Source organism: Bipolaris maydis, assembly GCF_028858645.1.
Source record: "Bipolaris maydis strain C4 unplaced genomic scaffold PSV08scaffold_9, whole genome shotgun sequence".
Classification (NCBI taxonomy): Eukaryota; Fungi; Ascomycota; class Dothideomycetes; order Pleosporales; family Pleosporaceae; genus Bipolaris; species Bipolaris maydis.
The window spans coordinates 1,795,602-1,816,126 of record NW_027093865.1 but is presented as its reverse complement, the minus strand read 5'-3'; the positions used below and the strand labels follow the sequence as shown (position 1 = coordinate 1,816,126).

General features: G+C 51.1%; 11 protein-coding genes across 11 annotated transcripts; 7 read left to right on the top strand and 4 right to left on the bottom strand.

Annotated features, from left to right (window-relative positions):
• Positions 1–245: 245 nt before the first annotated feature.
• Positions 246–960, bottom strand: PSV08DRAFT_372291 (uncharacterized protein; the record flags this gene model as incomplete). The annotated part of the gene is made up of 3 exons (XM_066093218.1): positions 246–342; positions 402–487; positions 607–960. 3 exons carry the CDS (start codon positions 958–960, stop codon positions 246–248), a joined length of 537 nt encoding a protein of 178 aa, XP_065948966.1.
• A 1,494-nt stretch (positions 961–2,454) lies between these two features.
• On the bottom strand, positions 2,455–4,763 carry PSV08DRAFT_311256 (uncharacterized protein). Its single transcript, XM_014217288.2, has 4 exons — positions 4,667–4,763; positions 4,247–4,607; positions 3,941–4,195; positions 2,455–3,891 (listed from the first exon to the last, which is right to left on the bottom strand). The coding sequence occupies exons 1-4, from the start codon at positions 4,713–4,715 to the stop codon at positions 2,667–2,669; spliced, it is 1,890 nt and encodes a 629-aa protein (XP_014072763.1). The 5' UTR covers positions 4,716–4,763; the 3' UTR covers positions 2,455–2,666.
• Positions 4,764–5,146: 383 nt separating this feature from the next.
• On the top strand, positions 5,147–7,105 carry PSV08DRAFT_205343 (aspartic peptidase domain-containing protein). The gene is made up of 2 exons (XM_014217319.2): positions 5,147–5,318; positions 5,383–7,105. Exons 1-2 carry the CDS (start codon positions 5,254–5,256, stop codon positions 6,893–6,895), a joined length of 1,578 nt encoding a protein of 525 aa, XP_014072794.1. The 5' UTR covers positions 5,147–5,253; the 3' UTR covers positions 6,896–7,105.
• Positions 7,106–7,130: 25 nt separating this feature from the next.
• PSV08DRAFT_205340 (uncharacterized protein) lies at positions 7,131–8,350 on the top strand (the record flags this gene model as incomplete). The annotated part of the gene is made up of 2 exons (XM_014217301.1): positions 7,131–7,175; positions 7,430–8,350. 2 exons carry the CDS (start codon positions 7,131–7,133, stop codon positions 8,309–8,311), a joined length of 927 nt encoding a protein of 308 aa, XP_014072776.1. The 3' UTR covers positions 8,312–8,350.
• Positions 8,351–8,398: 48 nt separating this feature from the next.
• PSV08DRAFT_363557 (S-adenosyl-L-methionine-dependent methyltransferase) lies at positions 8,399–9,736 on the bottom strand. Its single transcript, XM_014217294.1, has 2 exons — positions 8,612–9,736; positions 8,399–8,559 (listed from the first exon to the last, which is right to left on the bottom strand). Exons 1-2 carry the CDS (start codon positions 9,666–9,668, stop codon positions 8,405–8,407), a joined length of 1,212 nt encoding a protein of 403 aa, XP_014072769.1. The 5' UTR covers positions 9,669–9,736; the 3' UTR covers positions 8,399–8,404.
• Positions 9,737–10,090: 354 nt separating this feature from the next.
• PSV08DRAFT_311203 (S-adenosyl-L-methionine-dependent methyltransferase) lies at positions 10,091–11,333 on the top strand. Its single transcript, XM_014217289.2, has 2 exons — positions 10,091–10,294; positions 10,357–11,333. The coding sequence occupies exons 1-2, from the start codon at positions 10,134–10,136 to the stop codon at positions 11,294–11,296; spliced, it is 1,101 nt and encodes a 366-aa protein (XP_014072764.1). The 5' UTR covers positions 10,091–10,133; the 3' UTR covers positions 11,297–11,333.
• Positions 11,334–11,859: 526 nt separating this feature from the next.
• PSV08DRAFT_226062 (Manganese/iron superoxide dismutase) lies at positions 11,860–13,083 on the top strand. Its single transcript, XM_014217295.2, has 3 exons — positions 11,860–12,174; positions 12,226–12,684; positions 12,743–13,083. Exons 1-3 carry the CDS (start codon positions 12,019–12,021, stop codon positions 12,887–12,889), a joined length of 762 nt encoding a protein of 253 aa, XP_014072770.2. The 5' UTR covers positions 11,860–12,018; the 3' UTR covers positions 12,890–13,083.
• Positions 13,084–13,293: 210 nt separating this feature from the next.
• On the top strand, positions 13,294–13,830 carry PSV08DRAFT_392921 (uncharacterized protein; the record flags this gene model as incomplete). The annotated part of the gene is made up of 2 exons (XM_014217320.1): positions 13,294–13,553; positions 13,626–13,830. The coding sequence occupies 2 exons, from the start codon at positions 13,294–13,296 to the stop codon at positions 13,828–13,830; spliced, it is 465 nt and encodes a 154-aa protein (XP_014072795.1).
• A 791-nt stretch (positions 13,831–14,621) lies between these two features.
• PSV08DRAFT_363553 (Sodium/hydrogen exchanger family-domain-containing protein) lies at positions 14,622–16,464 on the top strand (the record flags this gene model as incomplete). Its single annotated transcript, XM_014217291.1, has 2 exons — positions 14,622–14,883; positions 14,975–16,464. 2 exons carry the CDS (start codon positions 14,622–14,624, stop codon positions 16,462–16,464), a joined length of 1,752 nt encoding a protein of 583 aa, XP_014072766.1.
• A 575-nt stretch (positions 16,465–17,039) lies between these two features.
• On the top strand, positions 17,040–18,018 carry PSV08DRAFT_182160 (glycoside hydrolase; the record flags this gene model as incomplete). The annotated part of the gene is made up of 3 exons (XM_014217321.1): positions 17,040–17,353; positions 17,446–17,658; positions 17,739–18,018. 3 exons carry the CDS (start codon positions 17,040–17,042, stop codon positions 18,016–18,018), a joined length of 807 nt encoding a protein of 268 aa, XP_014072796.1.
• Positions 18,019–18,249: 231 nt separating this feature from the next.
• On the bottom strand, positions 18,250–19,630 carry PSV08DRAFT_49014 (Asparaginase/glutaminase). Its single transcript, XM_014217302.2, has 2 exons — positions 19,351–19,630; positions 18,250–19,301 (listed from the first exon to the last, which is right to left on the bottom strand). Exons 1-2 carry the CDS (start codon positions 19,506–19,508, stop codon positions 18,275–18,277), a joined length of 1,185 nt encoding a protein of 394 aa, XP_014072777.1. The 5' UTR covers positions 19,509–19,630; the 3' UTR covers positions 18,250–18,274.
• Positions 19,631–20,525: the final 895 nt, after the last annotated feature.

The following is a 20,525-nucleotide window of genomic DNA, read 5'->3' as shown; positions in this document are numbered from 1 at the left end:
ATGTCTTGAGCCACGTCTATTTTCTTTTCAAGAAAATTGTAGCGTGATGCACAATGTACTTGAGACCAGGCGGCGGTGATCGCATTGTGCGCCAACAACAATGAGATGCGTCGAACCTTTGACAAAGATGACCATGGTGATCTGTTAGAGCTAGCATCCCTTCGATCTTGCTTTCTGTACAAGCTGACATCTACAATACATACGAAAATAGAAAAAAAAACCCCCCGTTCATATTCGCATGACGTCTAAAAATCCAATGTCATAGCTACAGTGCCATCGACTGCAGCGGTTTTTGCAAGACGATCAGCTAAGTGATTGTGCTTCCTCGGGACATAGCAAAATCTAACCTAGATCATATTCGGCCTCGTATGCACTCATGTTCTCGTTGATGGCTACTTAACTTGGTGATCTTTGCCTCGAGCTCTGTGACCAAGGCATCAAATCTTAAGAACAGATCCAAATTTGCAGGTTTCTTTCCTTGAGACGTCTGCTAATTATGTCGCTACACAATCAGCCACAAAACTCTCCTTAGCGCCCACGCCTAATTGCCGCAAGATACATACATTCCAAGTTGGAAACCATACGGTTATTCCTTTACCAACATACCCTGAATCGGTCACCACAATCCAGTCCCAGCGTCACCGCGATGAGTTCCGCTCGTTGGTTTGATCCAGCCGGAAAGTCGACTAGCACTTTGTCAATGGATATAGACAGCTGACCTTCAGTATCACTGCTATAAGCTATGCCGATTCCGGATTTGGCTGTAGGCTCTCCGTTATTTGTACACGCGCCGTCAGTGAAAATGATGCGGGTATGATCGCAGGGCTGGGGTGTTTCTTCGTATTGAGAGTCACGGGCAGATCGTCTGGTGCATTTACAGCAATACGCGAAAAAGTGCCCACACATGGGACATTCTTGGATGAGGTCTTGGAAAGGCAAACCTGTGGCTGCTAGGCACATGTAAAACTTTATGTTGCTGACTCTTTGTCCTTGTCCTATTGTTGAGATTGTTCAAAGGGAGAAAAGGCGTTGGATTGGAAGTTGCAGGGGAGTCGCAGGTAGAATGCACTAGAGGCGATGGCCACGTACTTGGGTGCCTACGGCGAACTTTCGTGTACCTGGTTCGAGCCGTTTGCCCAAAACAACAACCTGAACTATCATCCGCCATCTTCCGAGTCTATATGCCAGTTTCGGTAAAGCCAATACTGGTAGGTACCGTTGATCGAAGCCTTTCTGGGTCTGCGCGTGACGGCTGACATCTGAGGTTTGTTATCGTGATGCATTGTTCAAAATAGGCAAATAGCTAAGACACGATCTTTTTGCGCTCGGTGGAAGAATTGCTACTGTTTGATACTCATATCCTGCTTGAGGAGGAGCCATCGCGTGATTAGGCCAATTGTTCTCAGGCTCGTTTGACCAAACCACAATCAATACCCCGATCACAGTCGCAATAACATCAGCATGACAATCTCATCGAAAAACACAATTTGGGTGGAGTGTAAATACTATCTAAGAGCTGGACGGAAATAAATTGCGGCTTCCCGGACACAGCAGAATATCATGGGTCTTAGACATATATTCCACACGTCTTCCATTACCATCCTCGCGCTGTGGAACCGAAAAGATGTCTTCTATAAAAAATATATTCCATCCCTATGTCCCAGATATACAGTGCATATGACCACTGTCAGCAGCTATCTATCCCGATCCATCATCATGTACAGTAAATGAATATATATCATTCGGTGCCAAACCTCGGATTATTTTTCTCAGCGCCCGGCGATTGCAATGGACGGGAGAACGAGACGGAAATTTGACTCCTTACAGAGAGCCTGTGTTCCAGACACAGTGCGAGGCTATGTGTTTTCTTCCGCTACGAAGAAAAACACGTAGTCTGTGCAAGACTACTATCGCTTGCACCACCACCCTCTCCGAACTACCCTCAGCTCCATGTACCGGCAACATATCCGTCATGCTTCTCTAATCCGCGCTTTCTCTTGACTTGGTTTCAAAATGCCGTTTTGCATCTAGTAAAATTAGATAGTTCGATTCGGAACCAAGTTTTCTCTATTCTCGATGCGGGAAGAGATGCACTTGACCTCAAACCAACCAACCCACCACTTGTGTGAGTACGAGTGCTGAATATAGCTACCTCTGTTTTGATGCTAGTAGCCTTTCGACACACACATATTCCATGATTTGTTATGAGGATTACGATGCTTTTCATTTACTGGAACTGGCGATAGTCATCAGCGTCTCCATCGAAACGGCGCTTTTGTACTGTCGCTACAGTCGTGCAGTGGGGGAGTCATTTAAAATCTTAACCTCCATCGTTTCTTTGTAGTCTCCGTTGCCCTTCTTCTAGCAGCACCTTTCTCACAAGTCTCGTTTTAGCAGTGAACATCAACTCAACCGCAAACTCAGGACCAAGGTCATTGCTAATGTGCTTCATATCGCTGGAAATTGTTTTATTTGATTTTTTCCATGCAATGCATACGGTTTCCAAAAGAGCTTTTTCTCCTGGCTAAAATTAATTCTCGGCTCAATGAAGAGCGAAATCCTCGTTCCCATGTGAGAAAAAAAAAACATTGAAGGTAAAATGCAACAACATCATTATCATACAAAACATTATGCTTTCAATCCCAAAGATGATGCCCAATCATCATTTAAGCCCAGTGGATAAAAACGCCAACAAACATGCTTGCAAAAACAAAGTCGGACCACTTCCCACTCAATAAAACATCCGCTGACGAAGCTGCGGTATTGTCTCCCGTTGGGCTGGTCAGCGTCCTGGTTGGCTGACCGCATGTTAGGCCACTGCAAGAGGATGATGCAGTAGTACTCTCAGGAGTCTCGGTCGCTGTAATAGATATTGAATCCTCGATAACGGCAACAGGTGTCTCTCCGGGCAAAAGCGAAACTTCCATGCCATCAATTGTCGTCTCTCCACCTGGCAATAGTGTGTTGCCGTTGGGAAGTAGCAGGCCGCCGCCAGATGCGGTTGGTATAAAGGAGAAGCCAGATGGGAGTGCGTCGGGGGATATCGTTGTGCCTCCTACGACGATCTCATCTGTTTTCGTTGGGAGAGGGATGGTAGTAGTACCGACGACCAAGCCGACATCATCGCGTGAAACAGTTATGCTTCCGATGACGGTTGTTTCGCCAACGTCTAGCTCTGTAGCGAGCTGTCCCACAGGGATGGGTACTCCGTTAACATCGAGTGTGGAAGTACTGGGTATGGATGTTTCCTGATTTAGCGGGATAGAACGCGTGCCATCTACTATGAGAAAAGAGCTAGATTCGTCGAGCGAGATGGTATTGGTACCAATGGTGGTTATTTGACCAGGCTGCAGTCCCGGTACTAGATCATCAATATCCACGGTCGTACCGCCAATAACAACGGGTGCTGCAATGGGCGCTGGGGTCATTGGCGGCAGTCCAATTGTTCTGGTACCACCAACCACCACAAATCCGGCGGAGCTGTCAAAGGAAATTGGCACGTTGTTGATAGTTGTTTGTTGGCCTGGATTGAATCTATTCGTGGTTCCGCTAATCACAATTTCAGAGCGTGACGGGTCAATTACGATAGGACCGGCTCCTGGTAATGTGACAATCGGTGGATGTGTGGCGTCATTGGTAGGTTTGGGTCCCGGTGCACCGGTGATGGGTGGTCTCACAACTACTTTAGAAAAGGTCGGGTCTACTGGGTTAACTTCCGGGAGACCTTTGGTGGACTCCTGAGGGTGTGCGGGTGGGTTCGCAGGCGAAGGTCCAGGTTGGGCCGGGCTATCTTGTGTGGTACCTGGCGGAGTCTTTGATGTGGGGCCAGGCTTGAATGGTGGACCGGTCTTTGAAGGGCCTGGTGGAGAGTCCAAACCTGGGTTTGGCGTGCTGCATATCTGATTAATTTTTCATATCATGCGACTGGGATGTCACTTACGCTGTTGGTGTTGGATTCACAATGGGGGTATGCGGAGTAAGGTAGTCATAGTCGAAGAGAGTTGATACCGTGATTGCTGTCGCGGTTACGATCTCAGATGTTGGAGGAATGTATGGATGTAAAGTAATGGTGAAGGTTGTTGTAAATGAACAAGACTCTGTGGTCAAACTCGGCACTGGATTTGGTTTTGTAAATGTGGAATATGGCGTGGAATATTTGGTATACGTCGTAGAGCTATTCGAGACTCTATACTGACTTGGCCATGTTAGTAGGCCTAAACTGTCTTTTTTTTTCTAAAATACGTACTCTTCAGTGGTAGATGCGCTGGCTGTAAATCCATCGGTGGGGGATTCATTGGTTGGCAAAGCCATCATCGCCTCGTCGCTCGTTGTCATGGCCTTGTCACCAACAGTTTCAAAACGGGTGGCTGTAGTACCGTTTGGAAAGGGAGTGACATGCATGAGCACAGTGAGTACTGCTGTTTCCGTGACACTGATTACGACTGGGGAGTACGATGGCATGTAATACTCTGAGGTAGTTTTTGTACATGGTTTTGTAGAGGTTGGGGGTGCTGTTGTGTTGTGTAGGGTGGGCGGCGCTGTTGTCTTGTGTACAGTGTACGAAGGCGTGATGTCGTCGACAGCGTGGGTGAATGCCGCACACACAGCTATTCAAAATATGCTCATCAGCTACCGGGTAAGCAGAGAGATTCTATTTGTTACATACCAATGAAGCACGAGTAGGCAAGTAGTACCAAAGCGCTCGCCATTGTCATCGTGACTTGGGCTAGAAGTTAGGCTCTGCAGCCACCAAAAGTTGGAGTGTTGAAGAGGAGGGGCGCCCGACAAGACAGAAACGAAAAGCAAGACAGAAGGATCAGAAGATCAATCCGAGTGCTCGATTCCGCGCAGCGAATCCCATGTCAGCTTGGTGTGTTGTCGCTCAGCCTCGAAGTTGGCCCCCAAAGCTGTGCTCTTGGCGCAGGCTCGGCGATGGGACCATGATTGGGTGGGTGGATATGCATTGCCTCAATGGGGCAGGCTGCAATGAGGTTTGATTGCACGCGTAGGTTAGGCGTCCGATCTGCGTACCCTCTAACGGCAGGGATGCTCCCGTTAATGTGCACTCAAGATGTACACCTGATGCAGGGCTTTGGGGCTGGCGTGGCTGCTGTTGTCTAGACTCAGCCCGCAGTCCTGGCATCGCACTCCATCCACCTTTGTGGACCTGTGCAACTTCCATACTGCTTGCATACTTTCCAAGACACTCGACCTCTGCGAGCGTGAGCGTTTCGCGAGGTGGGTAGCAGCCAGATGGCCAAACCACTCTCCCTTGCGGGATCTGGACGCTGGTATGGGAACGATGGGAGCTGGACAGGGTACTTGCTACGTTCCACCAGCCTGTCAAAGGCACTCGCATACTCAGTGCGCTGACAACGACAGCTTCTCAGTCCAAGTGGGAACGCCACCACAAACCTTCGAAGTATTCCCATCTTTTCAGTCGCAGAATGTGTGGCTGCCCATCGGCGAGGAGTGTTCGCGGCTCCAAGCCGATGCGGGATCGTGTGGTAGCTCTCGCGGTGCAGCACCTTTTGAACAAAGTCAAAGCCCCGGCTTCCAGCCAAACATGTCTTCGTCCTGGCAGGCCATCGGTCTCTACGAACTGGGGCTTGAGAAAGTCCGGGGTATAAATGGCAACGGGTTTGTTGGGTTTGACGACGTCCAAGTAGGGAACATCTCGATTGACAAATTTCCCGTCACTGCATACGCCTCGCCCGGCTTCTGGGTAGGGCAACTCGGCCTTTTGCCATTGTCGATAAACTACTCGTCAACTGTCAATTCACCATCGTTTTTAGTCGCCCTGAGAGACGGGGGGCATATACCGAGCGTGGCATACGGTTACCAAGCAGGCGCTCCATATCGGGGTACCAAGGTGCCAGCAAGTCTGGTGCTCGGAGGTTACGACGGCTCGCGTGCATCAAAACCACTTACTGTTAACATCAACACCGACATGAGCAAAGCGTTGTTAGTTTCTATACACGGCATTGTAGCAACTGGCACTTTGAACGGCACACTGTCTCTAGTCAACAGCGAGCGGATTCTCGCGCCGCTCGACTCGTCGGTTCCTGAACTATGGCTTCCCAAGTCGGTGTGCGATCGCTTTGAGTTTGCATTTGGGTTGGAATACCATGAAGCATCTGGGCGCTATCTTCTAACAGACGCAAAGAGAGATCGACTCCGGTCAATGAACCCCGTTGTGACGATGACGATCGGCTCAGACACATCCATATCCGGCAACAGTACCATTATTCAACTTCCGTATGCTGCTTTCGACTTGCAAGCTGGGTTTCCAATTTTTGCAAACGAGACCAATTATTTCCCGATCCGCAGGGCTGACAACGAAAGCCAATACGCAATCGGCAGAGCTTTTCTCCAGGAGGCGTACATTGGCGTGGACTTCGAATCGGGAACTTTCAACGTCAGTGCAGCAAGATGGGACAAGCTGGACCCAGAAATCATTCCGATACTATCAGCAGAAAGCAAATCCGAAGCTGAGAAGACGGGTGGTTTGCCAAGTGGCGCAATAGCTGGGATAGTGGTCGGATGTGTAGTTGGAATAGCTCTGCTCATTGCATGTGCATGGTTAGTGGTGCGGAAAAGAAAGAGAAAGAATATTACACCACATGACGCAGTGGAAACAGGGGCGAACGAGAAAATAAGATACGAGATGCAGCCCCCTTCAGAACTGGAATCGAACGCTCCAAAAGTTTCCGAACTTCCGGGGAAGCAAGGAAAAAGTGAGCTGTACGAAAGCAGGGCGGTGCCTGAGCTGGGCAGCCGAGATTGCATTTACGAAATGCCGGCAGAGTCTGTTCCCAGATTGGCAGCCAAATATGACGAGGGCGCAGACCAAAATGAAGCCAACGAAAGGAAACAGGAGAGGAAGGATCAATAGGGCAGTTGGAAGGGAAAAGAGAAGAGATGGCCAAAGCAGGCTAGTGCATTCTACGTTGGAGCATGTTCGGAAGCATTATGAGATGCATTACGAACCACGTTAATCATTGTAACATATATACCCTGCAAAAGTGCATTTTAAAATAGTAAACTAGCAGACTTGATAACGAAAGCACGTGCTCTATTGCATATGCATTAACCCGGCTAGTGTCGTATGGATGTCCATGGTGCGAAACATGTCAAGTGCTCCTTCTTCCCTAAACAGTCGCATTCTAATTCAGGTAAGCACAAGAGGAAAGAGTACCTAGTCGCTCGACTCATTTTCGCCTTAGCCTGGTCTTCCGACTCTTGCCTTTCCCTCGTCCTCACAATTCGACATGAACGATCGCAAAGAGTCAATCGCAGTACCGTCAGACGCTGAATGTGCTATCTCGAGCATCACTGAACTACAATAAGAGTGGTTGGGGCACGAAGGATATTTTGCCTGACACGTTGACATGCTTTACAGGATCACAAAGCAGCTACGATATGATAGAAGGATGGTTCCAAACTTGCTACTACTCCACGCCCGAGCGATCTCTCCAGAGCATGTACTTGGAACTTGTCTCATTGGGCGAGGATTGGAGGGAGCCCGCTACGTATTACAAACTACGCGAGCTGTGGGGAACCGTGGTCTACCGGTATTGCTTCCATGTTCGAAAACAAGTTCAGCATGCATGCTTCGTTTGGGCTGTGGCTAGAACTCTTCCTGGATGAGCTTCTTTGGTCTCGCGATAGTCAAACGGAAGGAGAAACAGTCCGACATGACCTCGCACATTCGTGGGATTGGGCCAGTTTGAAAGGCCTCTCAATTGCTGGCGCAAGCACGTTATATTCCAGTGAAACGGGCGAGGAGCGTCATCTCATCGACTCATTTTCTGCAACAATGGTATCTATGCCTCGGACCACGGGGTTCACACCTCTGAATCCCATTCTTGGCCATGAGATAAGCAACAGCTTCCGTCTCCACGGGTGCTTGATGCGCTATGTCCATCGTGTCGCCAAATTACGATCTGGTGAAGGAACCATTGATTGCCTTGATCCTGTAAACTGCGGCCCAGACACCCGACGAGATGTAAGGCAATACTACCCCGACACTAAAGATGAGAAGGGGTTTTTCTGCTTTTTGGTGAGGCGAGAACATCGGAGACGCCGAACTACTAGTGTGACAGAGCCGATGGGTAGTGACACGTTGTGGGATCATTACTTGGTTCTGTCACCATTGGAGGGATCACAGAATCGATTTGGGACTGGCACTTATACAGAAATCTTTGATGTTGCCCAAACCACAAAGGATGCAGCAGATACAAGGCTGGACTCGATACGCACTTACATCTTCACAGGCCCGTTGGACTCGCAAGAGATTGAAGTTTGCTGAGCGAAGGAAGGGATTGGCTGTGAAGGGGGGGGGGGGGGGGGGTGGATTGCTGCACGGCAAAGCGCCAGCAAAGTTATGGAGAAAACGCTTTGTTCAAGCCATCTCCAGCTCGATGAGGCAGTCAAGACTTTGTGGGTGTCGCCAGATGCCTATCATCTTCAAACCCGCACCCTCGTACATTTTGCGATGTTCCTCCTCGGTCCGGTGGCGCGCTCCAAGAACGGCCATAAGCTCCCAGTCAAGAGAGGCTACTTTTGGTCAGAACATGGACAGGGTAGGACGGGCATGCGAACGACTTACTCTGCGCCCAATGCGCGCTCTGGCTGGGAACGACAAAGTCATTGACAAGAATCTTGGAGTAGCCCTTCTTCATTGCGGGGACAATGGCTTTCAGGATATCCGTGTTGACCTGGTCATTCCAGTCTTGGATAATGGAATGCAGATAGTATGCACGGGCGCCTTTGATGGGCTGCTCGGTCATGAAATCGTGAGCCATCTTGTCGGCGCCTGGACCAAGCTTCGCGAGCTGGACGATCTCGGGACGATCTTGCAGAAGCAGCGGGCCAGGAAGGTTTTCCTCAAAGGCTACGCGCAAACCTTCAATGTCGTGGCCGGAGCCGCCGCCAACATCGACTAGGAATGGCTCGTCCTTGTCGGCTCCGTGGATCAGGCGCTCTTGGACAGGGTAGTAGTCTTTTTCAAACCACCGGGGTCGGCCCTTGCTCCACGAATCCATCATGCTGGCAAAGCGGCGGCCCATTTCGGGGTGTTTCTCAAAATACTCAAAGTAATGGCTTCCCTTGCAGTTGTAGCAGTGCTGGAAGGGGGCGTCAAGGCCAGAGTCGGGGCATTTCCAGTTGCGCTGCCCAAAGTACGACTTCATGCAGTTGTGTACGGGCTGCATGGTCTCGGCAATGTACTTGATCGAGTCCTGGTAGGACTGCTGGGCAAAGGCGGTAGAGGTGGGCGTGCTGGCAAAGACGCCGGGCCCAGTCTCGCGCACAGTATGCATGGCGGCGAGATGGCGCAGCATGCGGCCGACGATGACAGGGTCGACATTGTTGTCGCACTTTGCTGCGATTTCATCGATGGACGCGCCCGTGCCAGGGATACTCTGCATGGCCTGGAACAGGCTGACTTCGGCAGCCATCCACAAGACGTTGAGATGGGCAGGCTGGGCCCACAGCAGGTCGAGCATCGTCTCCGAGGGGTGGCTGATCTCTGCTATGAGGCCTCTGCACGCATCCAGCAGCTCTTTGCGCGCGCCGGGGCTGCCATTGCGGAAGTCGTTGCCCAGCGTGGCGACATTGTCGAGGAGCGCCAGGGCAGCCTGTGACGGCGTGGGATCGGCGGCCATGGTAACGTCTGAACCAGTGGGGAGGGAATTGATCTAGGAGAGGAGGGAACGCCCGCTGGATGGTGTGTAACGAGCAGCGAGTGGTTGGCCTCGGGTCTGTTCGCCTCTCAGTCCTCGCCCGGGCGGATGTGTGCCGAGAAGGGACGGGCTGGGTGGGCATGGGGCGCTGGTGCATGCAGGCAGGCGGCGACGGCGACGGCGACGACGACGAGCTTGTGCTTGGAGGATGCAGCAGAAGCGTCATCGTCTCCTGGGCCACCGCCGTGAGGATGTGTTCTGGCTCCTCGATGCATCTCCCCCTCCCCCTCGCCGTCCTGCCGCACGTTCACCAGCCTCTCCACCCGCTGCCCGGCTAGCCCCCCCTGCGCGGCCCGTTTTTTGTCACCGACATTGCCTGTTTGGATCGTAGGCGATTACGAGGCAGCGCTGCAACCGTCCGTCCTCGATTAGCAGCAGCCGTGTACCATGTCGACACGCCATGTCGAGGCGCATTCCCCCCACCCTGCTGCGGCCATAGACTCTGGCATCGATGCAGGCTCGTCGTCCGAGTTCGACCAGGACAACAGCGCCGGCCACGCGCTCGTCGCCCATGACGACGACACGAGCGAGGCGTCGACGGATGAAGGGTAAATTGGCGCGCTGACCGCATCCCACGGCATCGCACCCATTGTTAACGCCGTGTGCACAGCTATGCCGACTCGGACGCCTCGTCGTTCCTCTCGTCCATTCTCTCCGAAGTGCGCCGTGGAGTGGAAATCGAAGGCCGCCTGTACCCCAGCTACGGCAAGCATGCCTACGGCATGCCCATGGACGAAAAGGAGCTCGACCGCAACGATCTCCAGCACCACAAGTACACCCTCTTGCTGCGCGACCGCCTCTTTGTCGCGCCCGTGCCAGAATCGACGTTGGAAGACGCAAACTGCCGTGTCCTCGACCTGGGGACCGGCACTGGCATCTGGGCCATAGACATGGCGGACAAGTACCCCAACGCAGAGATCCTTGGTGTAGACATTGCAGCCACGCAGCCGTCGTTTGTTCCGCCAAACTGCATCTTTGAGATTGACGACGTCGAGGAAGACTGGCCCTATCGCCCTGCCCATTTCGACTTTATCCACGGCCGCGACCTCATGACGGCTATTCGCGACTGGCCCCGCGTGATTGCGCAGGCGTATGCGCACCTCAAACCAGGCGGCTGGATACAGCTGGCCAGCACCATACCTGGACCGCGCACCGACGATAACACGATACCCGAGAACAGCGGCTACGTGGAAACGGCCCGAGTGTACTTTGAAATTGCGGAGAAGATGGGGGCGCCACTCGCCGCGCCACGCGACTGGAATGCGCAGATGAAAGAAGCCGGCTTCATCAATGTTCAAGATGAAGTATACAAGTTGCCCATGGGCCCCTGGCCTCGATCAAAGCGGTTGCGAACTGTCGGCAAGCTGGAGCAGATTATGATTCTCGAAGGCGGGTTTGAGGCGTACATGCTGCGCGGATACACGCAGGTGTTGGGTGGCAAGGTAGAGGACCTGCAGATTATTTTGGCTCTGGCGAAAAGAGAGGTGAGGGATCCGTCGGTTCATACCTATGTGCAGTTTCATATTACATACGGGCAGAAGCCACTGTAGGTGTAGTGATTAGCAGAATTTCATTCATGACACAAAGCAATGGTTTTGTAAGCCACCAAAGCTGAGCGACTGTCTACATTACACTATTTACAGCAGCAATACACAAAGCAAAGTACTGTGTAAAGTCTCCAGTCATTTGTACAGGGAGGCCCTTGCAGGACAGACAGGGGGGGGGGGAACATGGTTTGGACGCTAGTTTCAAACAGCCTAGCGCATGTCCTCGCTGTCTCGGGAGCTTTCCGCGCTGACAGCATCCATCCATCCATTCATCCATTCGAGAAAGCCACGGCCACGCGGGACATTATACACACCACTCGGAGCCATCTTACACAAGCACAATTCTCATACCGCTGTGAAATAGTTGGGTTTGTAATTAACCCTATACCATTGTCACCCTTGGGCGCTGCAGCTCTCGTCAGCCCAAAACTACACCACTCCCGCCTCTGCCAGCCCTCACTTCTTCTCCACTGACATCCGCCAAGAGAGAGCACTGCATCAAGTCCTCTACTCTATTCGAAACCAACATCTTCTTTCTTTGCTTCAAGTCTGCTTCGACTCGGTTGCATCCCCACCGCCAAGTAGTGTATTCGCGCTCAATTGAGGCAGTTTCCAGGCCCTATACCCGATTAGGCAGCGCATATCCAGAGCACCCTGTTGGAGACAGCCAGTCTATCCGACAAAGAGACGCGTCTTCGGGGCCATCGATTGCGTGAGAATCACACATGATGCGGGGCACTTTGACATTGAAGCTCTTGAGCTTGCTTCTTTTCTCCCTCTCCCCCGTCTCTTTAGTTTGCGCCTCAGAACAACAACCGTTTGAATTCGGCGAAATGTCTGCACCACAGTACACGCTTCCTCCGCTTCCCTATGCATATGATGTTAGTATTTCCATCATCATCCATCTCATTGCCGTACTCATAGCTTTGCAGGCATTGGAGCCGCATATTTCTGCCCAGATCATGGAGCTACATCACAGCAAGCACCATCAGACATATATCACCAACCTGAATGGTCTTCTCAAGACCCAGGCTGAGGCTATCTCGACCCTCGACATCACATCCCAGGTTTCGATCCAGCAAGGCATCAAGTTCAACGCTGGTGGTCACATCAACCATTCCCTCTTCTGGCAGAACCTTGCCCCAACCAGCTCAAACGAGGCCAAGAGCTCTGCTGCACCACAGCTCATCAAGCAGATCAAGGCCACCTGGGGCGATGAAGACAAGTTTAAGGAGGCCTTCAACACTGCTCTGCTGGGAATCCAGGGCAGTGGTTGGGGCTGGCTTGTCAAGACTGAGGTTGGCAAGGAACAGCGACTCTCTATCGTGACTACCAAGGACCAGGATCCTGTGGTTGGCAAAGGCGAGACTCCCATCTTTGGCGTCGACATGGTATGTTAACATTGCGCTTTGACATTTTGATGAATGTGTGACTGAGTTGATATCGTAGTGGGAACATGCGTACTACCTGCAGTACCAGAATGGCAAGGCAGCCTACGTGAAGAACATCTGGAACGTGATCAATTGGAAGACGGCCGAGGAACGCTACTTGGGATCGCGCGCCGACGCGTTCAGTGTGCTCAAAGCGTCGATCTGATTACAACCCAACTATCGTGCATTGAAAGAATAAAGTGTTGAGAACATGGTAGTGTCTCGATGTGTACTTAGACGGCCTGTTTTGATTTGGAAAAAAAGTGAATCCATAGCACCGTGCTGGCTGCGCTCAGTCCGCCTCGGTCCAATTGGGTACTCCCGAAACAAACTTGCTCAAAGAAACTACCTCATTCACCCTCAGAATGTTTGACCTCCCTTGGCTAATAAATTAATCGACGCGCAATCTCCAAAGCGACGTCATTTCGTGAGCACCTAAAAGTCTCCATGTTTTCCGATTTTTTTTATCTTGACTTCTTTTCTCGCCATCGCATCCATTCATTCAGTCTCTACCATCTCATTCAATCACCACACCAAAATTCTAATCGAAGCACCACACACCTGTCCAACATGTGCAACGGAGAATCCACCCGCGTAACCCAAGGCGGCTCCATCGCCGTCCTACATCCAACCCCGCCCTCCCCACTCCTCCGCCGCACACACTCATCCTCTTCTTCCTCCTCATCCGTCTCCAGCTCCTCAGACGACGAAATACAACAAGAAGAAATCCTACTCTACTTCACCAATCCTCTTTCCAAAACATCCAGCACAAACGTTGAAATGGCTGGGTTCGATCATCAAACAACACATGCGGCCTGGGTCGTGATACAGTACGTTTTTCTTTTCCTTTGCACACTACATACACTAGTACGACCTATGGAATGCTACTAACGCACATGTAGCCGCGACGGCGATCTCTCGTCTTCTTCCTCTACACAACGGTCCAGCGCATTCTGCTCCTTCCCAATCAAATCGCAAAACGGGCAGTGGGAACTCGAACGCAAACTCGAGCTGGGTGTTGGAGAAAGGGGCATTATCGGGAGGAGGGTGTCGGTGTTGAGTGGGGCGCAGGAAGTGCTTGCGCAGGGTGTCATTGGGTGGAACTGATAGGAGGGGCATGCAAGTACTGTTACTGCCATGTTTAATCACTATCTTTGGGTTCATGGATGCATTGGGACGGTGTTTGATTGGGCATTTTGGAGGCATTGGACTGGAAATGGTATTTTTTGGTCTTTGGGTAGAGAATGGATTACTATTTTTGTAAGAAGGCTATCTCGTTGATACGTGAATTCTGGAAACTTGGACTAAGCAGGCTACTAGCCTAGTACAAATAGTGGTTTTTACTACGAAATACTGGAAAAAAAAGCATGATGAGTTATGCAGAAGGAATGCAAAGTGTTAAGCGGGCTTCATGATGTCTGTATTGGGCGCTCCTTTTTCCACCTTTTCCCGCCGACTGAGAGGTATTTCAGGGGTGTAGGCTAGGACTGATAGTTACTAGACGGCCCACGTGACGTCATCGATATCCCGAACCTACTATGTACGTAGATCAGCACTACTGCTCGGCCGGAAAATAGTCTGCGTTCCACCTTTTCCGCGCACTGTATAGAGGTAGTAGAAGCTTGATGCAAAGACCACAGCATATGTTAGCAATGGGAAAGATTTTCTTAGTGGGCAGTGCTAGGCATATATTCGAGTCGGTGAAGAGTCGAGTCCTCGCAATTATGCATACGGTGTAAAAGTGCCAGTCTCCAAGTCACGTGCGAGCCACGGCCTCGGCCAAACGTCGATTAAAAGCGCATCTTGCTGCGTGCCAACTCCTCACATTCCACACCAAAGCAACGGTAATTTCATAGATCCAACAATCAGTTACATATCTGCGCGCCTCCTCTCTCACCATGGCTGCCGACTCTGCCGAAACGGCGCCTTCTCTACCGTACCACGAACCAGACATCATCACAATCCTCATCCTCACTTCGTTCCTGCTGCTACTCAACGTCATCAATTCCATATTCGACAAGTTCCTCTACTGCGGCCTCCTCGGCCAAATCGCTGTCGGCATCGCATGGGGCACTCCAGGCGCGAAGATACTTTCGTCCAACGTCCAAGATGCCGTGGTTCAGTTGGGATATCTGGGGTTGCTACTACTTGTATTTGAAGGTACAAACAATATTCCCTTTTGCATCTTTGCTTTTAGCGCGTTTCCTAAACGCGAAGATTTCGTCCTGCACATGCTAAGTCGTGTGGAAAGGTGGCCTACATACCTCGTTCCAATCGCTAAAAGCAAATCTACTGCTATCATCCGGTGTCGCGTTGACGGGAATCGCCTTGCCCGTGGGCTTGTCGTATACCCTCCAAGGCCTACTCGACGCGACGCCGTTGCAAGCTTTTGCCGCTGGAGCAGCATTGTGCTCAACCAGTCTTGGCACAACATTCACCGTTCTAGCGTCGAGTGGTTTGTCGGCGTCCAGACTGGGTGTTGTGCTGACGAGTGCGGCTATGATGGATGATGTTGTGGGACTCGTCATGGTGCAAGTGATTTCTAACTTGGGTGGAAGCAACTTTAGTTGGGTTGTTGTTGTGCGCCCGGTTCTTGTGTCGGTAGCATTTGCGCTGGTTGTACCTGTTGCTTGCCTCTTTATTGCGAGACCAGTCACTATACAGATTAACAAGTACCGCGAAACGCATTCAGATGAGACCTTGGAAAACCTTCTGCGGAAGCCCCAGACAGCCTTTGTGCTGCACACTCTCCTTTTGGTTGGCTTGGTTGTTGGTGCAACCTATGCTGGGACTTCGAACCTTTTCGCCGCGTATGTCGCCGGAGCAAGCATTAGTTGGTGGGACTCTGAAGTGGCCCATCCAGTTGTTAAGACAACAGTACAAGGAGCTGCAGCTGTTGGTGAAAAGAGCACGATGCCTACTGATCCTTCTCCAGAGCCGTCGAATGGCTCACAAGGCTCCGATGAAATCCAAAACTCTATGCAGAGTACATCAACCTCCAAAGCCGAAGAAGCGCCCCAGGATCCATCGGAAACACAACCCGTTGAAACATCAAGTACATTCAATGGCGACGAAGCCACATCTGGATCCGCCATCTATCACCGATACTACCACCCCGCTGTTTCCAAAATCCTCCAGCCCTTTTTCTTCGCTTCTATCGGATTTTCTATCCCAATCACCCGCATGTTCAGAGGCGCCATTGTATGGCGCGGTCTCGTCTATACCATTCTCATGCTCCTCGGCAAGGTCGCCTGCGGCCTCTGGCTCGTCCGGTTCCCCATTGCACCAGCCAAAGGCAATGTAAGGCGCGTATTGTCCAAACTAAAACAGCTATACGTCCCGCATTTTTGGTCTACAAGCACAAGCACAGCAACGCCTAGGCCGAACAGCGCAAGAGAAACGACCACGAGTGCATCGACGCGCGCTTCGCCGAACCCATCAAAGCCGTTTTCACTTCACCCTCCCCTCATTATCGCTCTTGCAATGTGTTCACGTGGCGAGATTGGATTCCTTATATCTGGTGTTGCAGAATCAAAAGGCATCTTCGCCTCACCAAATGATGTCTCGACTGACTCGTCGAATATCTTTCTCGTGGTGACATGGGCGATTGTTCTGTGTACGATTATTGGCCCCTTGGGTGTTGGAATGTCGGTTCGGAGGGTGAAGATACTGGAGGAGCGCAAGAATCGAGCGCATCAGGGAAGTGGGAGGAACGTACTTGGTGTTTGGGGGGTCGAATGAAGAGAGTGGGGTGTGTTTGTCTCGGGAGATGTATGTAAACAAGGGGTTTCTTTTGGATAGATACATTACTTGTTTGTGAAAAAGTACGAAGTAAGATCTTTCGAAGCTAGTGTACATGCTACTACCTGGGGATTGCAACGTGACAGATTCCAAACGTAATGATATAAATATCAACCAAATTTGTCCAGAAAAACTGTCCATCATTCGATACAGATTTCATCCAAATGGAGTTCATCGGTCGTTTACATGGTGAGAAGAGAGCAATATATAATTTCCATCGCGTGATCACTCCAGTCACGTGTGTTTACTATTATAGCATTCACCATGGCACATTCACTTCAATCTGAGATTGCCTTGGCAATAATTTCCCGTGTACCATAAAAATACCCTCTCGACTATCATTCTGTCGGTTTTTGTTCCGCCTCGATTCAAGTCACTCGTTTCTGTAAGATCGACTCGCGAACACTCTCAAACAAGTCACTCCTTTCTACATCTCTCATCCCACCTCCAAGATGAACTCACTCTCTTTCCTCCTCCTCTACCTCTCCTTTATATCCTTCTCAACTGCCTCCCCCATGACCCACTCGACCAACCTAACCACCCGCTCCCCCCCTCAAATTCCCACCCACGAGCGCCGCGGCATTGCCTACAACAACGCCAAACTACTCTCCCTCTTCGCCCAACCCGGCTCACACATCACCTGGCGCTATAACTGGGACTCGTCGACCGCTTCATCCCCAACGACATTCGACTTCACGCCCATGCTGCACTCTGTGCGGTCCGACCACACAAAAGTCTGGAAGACCAACGCCGAAGCCGTCGTACAGAAGAACTGGGAGCAGGGACGAGCAACGTGGGTCTTGGGGTTTAATGAGCCGGATAATTGCATGTACGTTGCCCCCCCTCTTTCCTTTTCCTTGCCACTACTACTCTTTCCGACGATAGTAGGGAAATATGAAACTGACAGGCGCGATACAAAAGACCCAACACGGGCGGTTCCTGCATCGACGTCGCAACTGCCGTCGCAGCGTGGAAACAGTACCTGCAGCCGCTTGCAGCGTCCAGTCGCAATGTCTATCTCGGATCTCCAGCTGTTACAAATGCGAGAGCGACGGATACCGCGGGGTTGGGGTGGTTGGCGCGGTTTCTGCACGACTGTGCTGGGTGCAGTGTTGATTTTGTCAATATTCACTGGTACGTCTTTGCCCCTATCATCATCATCATCATCATCATCTCTCTCGAACTTGCCAACAACTAACATCCGGCGTGTAAAGGTACGGCGTCGCCAACGTGCAGTCCTTCAAAGCCCATATCGATGCGACAAGAAAGGTAGCGCAGGGCCGGCCGATTTGGATTACAGAGTTCAAGCCCGAGGGGACGGTGGAACAGATTCGCCGGTTTCTAGAGGAGGTGATGCCTTGGATGGATGAGAGTCCGGATGTGCATCGGTATGCGTATTTCATGGCTACGCCGGGCGAGGGATTCTTAGTTGATGGAAATGGTGGAGCGTTGAGTGAGATTGGGAGGACGTTTGCTTTCTTCCATCGGCACTGAATTCGTCGTCGTTGTGGTACAGATGGTGGATTATATAGCCATGGGATATAGTATGCGGGATACATGGAGGTGGTATACACGGGATATTCTGGAAGAATCACCATAGATTAGTGGGTAACACCTCGAAATGTGTTCTGAGCCTACTGCTTGGTATCGAAAAGGAAGAGAGAGAAAAGAAATTCAAATCAAATGGAGACATCGATTGTAGCATTACTACATCTCTTATGATGTATGCGTTTCTACACCATATGCACCCTCATCCCCCCGGGGTCCAAGGCTGACCAATAGCCTTCCTTAATCCACCCTCGAAAACATCAATTGTCTCATTCATACCCATGCCACTCGCAATGGCCAGCTGCAACATGATCCTCGCCTGGGTCGGATGTACGAAGCCAGATTTGGCGAAATTGGGTCTGCGCGCCGGGCTCAACGGGCCATATGGGCTTCTCGTCCCGACTACAATCTGCAAGCCCTTTTTCAAAGCTTCAGATATCTCATCCTGACCACTAGGAATGCCGCCATTGCCCGTTCCGGCAATGACTACGCCCTGAGCGCCATTCTCTTGCGCATTGAGTACAAGCTTGCCGTCGAATTCACGGGCTGCGTACAAAATATCGACTTTGGGTAGACGAGGAAAGGATGCATGTGACGACACAGTGTTGATGTCAAAGTAATGCTTGAACAACGGTTGACTAGGCGAATTGTAAAAAACAGGTAAACTGTTTGTGAACAAGCCCAGGTCGCCGCCGGCATTTGCACCAAAAGCATCGGGATTCGTAGAATGCAGCTTCGTAACCCAGTAGCCGGGTATGATGCGCGCGTTGAAGGCGACCATGACACCTCGGTCACGTGAGGCAGGGCTTGCAGCCAGCATGACTGCGTCGAAGAAGTTTGCGTCGCCTTCATAGGAGAGGTGCGTGAAAGGGCGCATACTGCCGGTGGCTACGATGGGCTTGCCGCAATTTACTAGACTGTCCATTAGGAAAGCAGTTTCCTCCAGGGAGTTGGTTCCATGTGTGAATACGGCGCCCAGAATGTCGCTGTCGGGGGAGCAGAGAGCATCATGTGCGAAGCGCGTCATGTTCATGACGAGGGCGTCGTTGGTGCCTGTAGACCCATTGCCTTGAGTTGTCCAATTCGACACAGCGAGCTGTGTGTGATTAAGTAGGTACGGGTTTCGGGCGACGATGTCTTCTCCCGTTATGCCGATTTGTCCGTATTGAGTGTCATCTAGAGCGCCGTAGATGGATCCTCCTGATATGGTTCCTCCCGTAAACAGGATGCTGTGAAATACAATTAGTGAGAGCCATAGCCTCAGACGACTATACGCACAGAACTTTGGGCAAGGAGCTGTTTCCACCAAGCCATGTTAGACCAAGGCGTTCGCTCGCTGTAGTTGTCTGGCGTCGTGCAATGGGCTCGGCAGTTGTAGGTACAGCACCGAAGATGGCGCTGAGGGCAGCAGCAGCAACCAGACCGGGAAGCTGCATTTTGAGGATGACAAAGTGCTCCCAACAATCTGATATCCCCTGACATGAAGTCAAGCTTTATAGATTCCTATGCTCATTCCACAGACTCGGCCAAGTTCCCCGCAACGATCCAATGTTACAGTATCGCTGACAGGTAATGGCGTGTCGTAAGCATTGAGAACGACATCATGCATACCGAGTTGTGGCGCTATTGTCAATGGGGAAGGTGTATGTATCGTGGTGAAAGGGTGCTGATAAAAGCCGTTATCGTGCTTGGGATGCAGTGCTCGGAGGAGCGAGGCTACCAAGTAGTACGCTGCAAGCCCCACGTATGCCAAGAGCGGGGACCATCAAGACTGCCGGGTGCCTGCATGCTTCATCTTGCCAGGGTAGGATGGCGTCTGTGATAACGAATCGAGTTTTGAGAAGATGCTGTAAAAGCTGGCCTATCTTTGGTTGAGACAGTCAAGTCCAGGCTTGTGGCCTTGGCGTTTCCATGTCTTCCTGCGGAATGCTTTGCCAGCGTCCGAGTAAAGACGCTGCCAAGACTCCATCCACGTGACCCACGCCCGCGAAGCAAAAAACAAAAAGCTACATCAAAAAACATACAACAGCGGGGATTCGCCAGTGGTCACCCACCTGACTACTAGTCCGCCGGTCGAAGACTTAACGTACGGAGAACGAACGGGATCCAGTGCTAGATTTCGCCGATGGTCGTATGTGCCAGAAAAATAAAAATGACCGAGTGTCATTTTTGAGTAGCTTGATATTTCGCGGACTTGCATATTCAAGAGGGCTCACGTGATGCTATCGATAAGACAAAGCTTGGCACTATCACACGGCTCACTCCATTGAGAATTCAGCCAGGATAGTGGACCAGATAGATATTAGTAAAGGACGTGTTCTTGCAGCATGGCAGTTACTTGGGGGTATGGATCTAGAATCCATTTCTTATCGTGATAGATAACATCGATGAAAGGAGATCTATATTTCGCACAAGAATCTTGCTCGTGCAAATACGGTATGGGTTGCAACAAG

What these genes read in the sequence shown, in the direction of transcription:
- PSV08DRAFT_226062 (XM_014217295.2), top strand. Translation starts at nt 12,019, where the DNA reads ATGATGCGGGGCACTTTGACATTGAAGCTCTTGAGCTTGCTTCTTTTC. An exon ending in CGCTTCCCTATGCATATGAT is followed by an intron (nt 12,175 to 12,225) that starts GTTAGTATTTCC and finishes ATAGCTTTGCAG; the next exon opens with GCATTGGAGCCGCATATTTC. An exon ending in CCATCTTTGGCGTCGACATG is followed by an intron (nt 12,685 to 12,742) that starts GTATGTTAACAT and finishes TTGATATCGTAG; the next exon opens with TGGGAACATGCGTACTACCT.
- PSV08DRAFT_311256 (XM_014217288.2), bottom strand. Translation starts at nt 4,715, where the DNA reads ATGACAATGGCGAGCGCTTTGGTACTACTTGCCTACTCGTGCTTCATT. An exon ending in TGCCTACTCGTGCTTCATTG is followed by an intron (nt 4,608 to 4,666) that starts GTATGTAACAAA and finishes TATTTTGAATAG; the next exon opens with CTGTGTGTGCGGCATTCACC. An exon ending in GTGAATCCAACACCAACAGC is followed by an intron (nt 3,892 to 3,940) that starts GTAAGTGACATC and finishes TCAGATATGCAG; the next exon opens with CACGCCAAACCCAGGTTTGG.
- PSV08DRAFT_49014 (XM_014217302.2), bottom strand. Translation starts at nt 19,508, where the DNA reads ATGCAGCTTCCCGGTCTGGTTGCTGCTGCTGCCCTCAGCGCCATCTTC. An exon ending in AGCTCCTTGCCCAAAGTTCT is followed by an intron (nt 19,302 to 19,350) that starts GTGCGTATAGTC and finishes TGTATTTCACAG; the next exon opens with CATCCTGTTTACGGGAGGAA.
- PSV08DRAFT_311203 (XM_014217289.2), top strand. Translation starts at nt 10,134, where the DNA reads ATGTCGACACGCCATGTCGAGGCGCATTCCCCCCACCCTGCTGCGGCC. An exon ending in GAGGCGTCGACGGATGAAGG is followed by an intron (nt 10,295 to 10,356) that starts GTAAATTGGCGC and finishes CCGTGTGCACAG; the next exon opens with CTATGCCGACTCGGACGCCT.
- PSV08DRAFT_363557 (XM_014217294.1), bottom strand. Translation starts at nt 9,668, where the DNA reads ATGGCCGCCGATCCCACGCCGTCACAGGCTGCCCTGGCGCTCCTCGAC. An exon ending in GAGCGCGCATTGGGCGCAGA is followed by an intron (nt 8,560 to 8,611) that starts GTAAGTCGTTCG and finishes GACCAAAAGTAG; the next exon opens with CCTCTCTTGACTGGGAGCTT.
- PSV08DRAFT_205343 (XM_014217319.2), top strand. Translation starts at nt 5,254, where the DNA reads ATGGCCAAACCACTCTCCCTTGCGGGATCTGGACGCTGGTATGGGAAC. An exon ending in AACGATGGGAGCTGGACAGG is followed by an intron (nt 5,319 to 5,382) that starts GTACTTGCTACG and finishes TGACAACGACAG; the next exon opens with CTTCTCAGTCCAAGTGGGAA.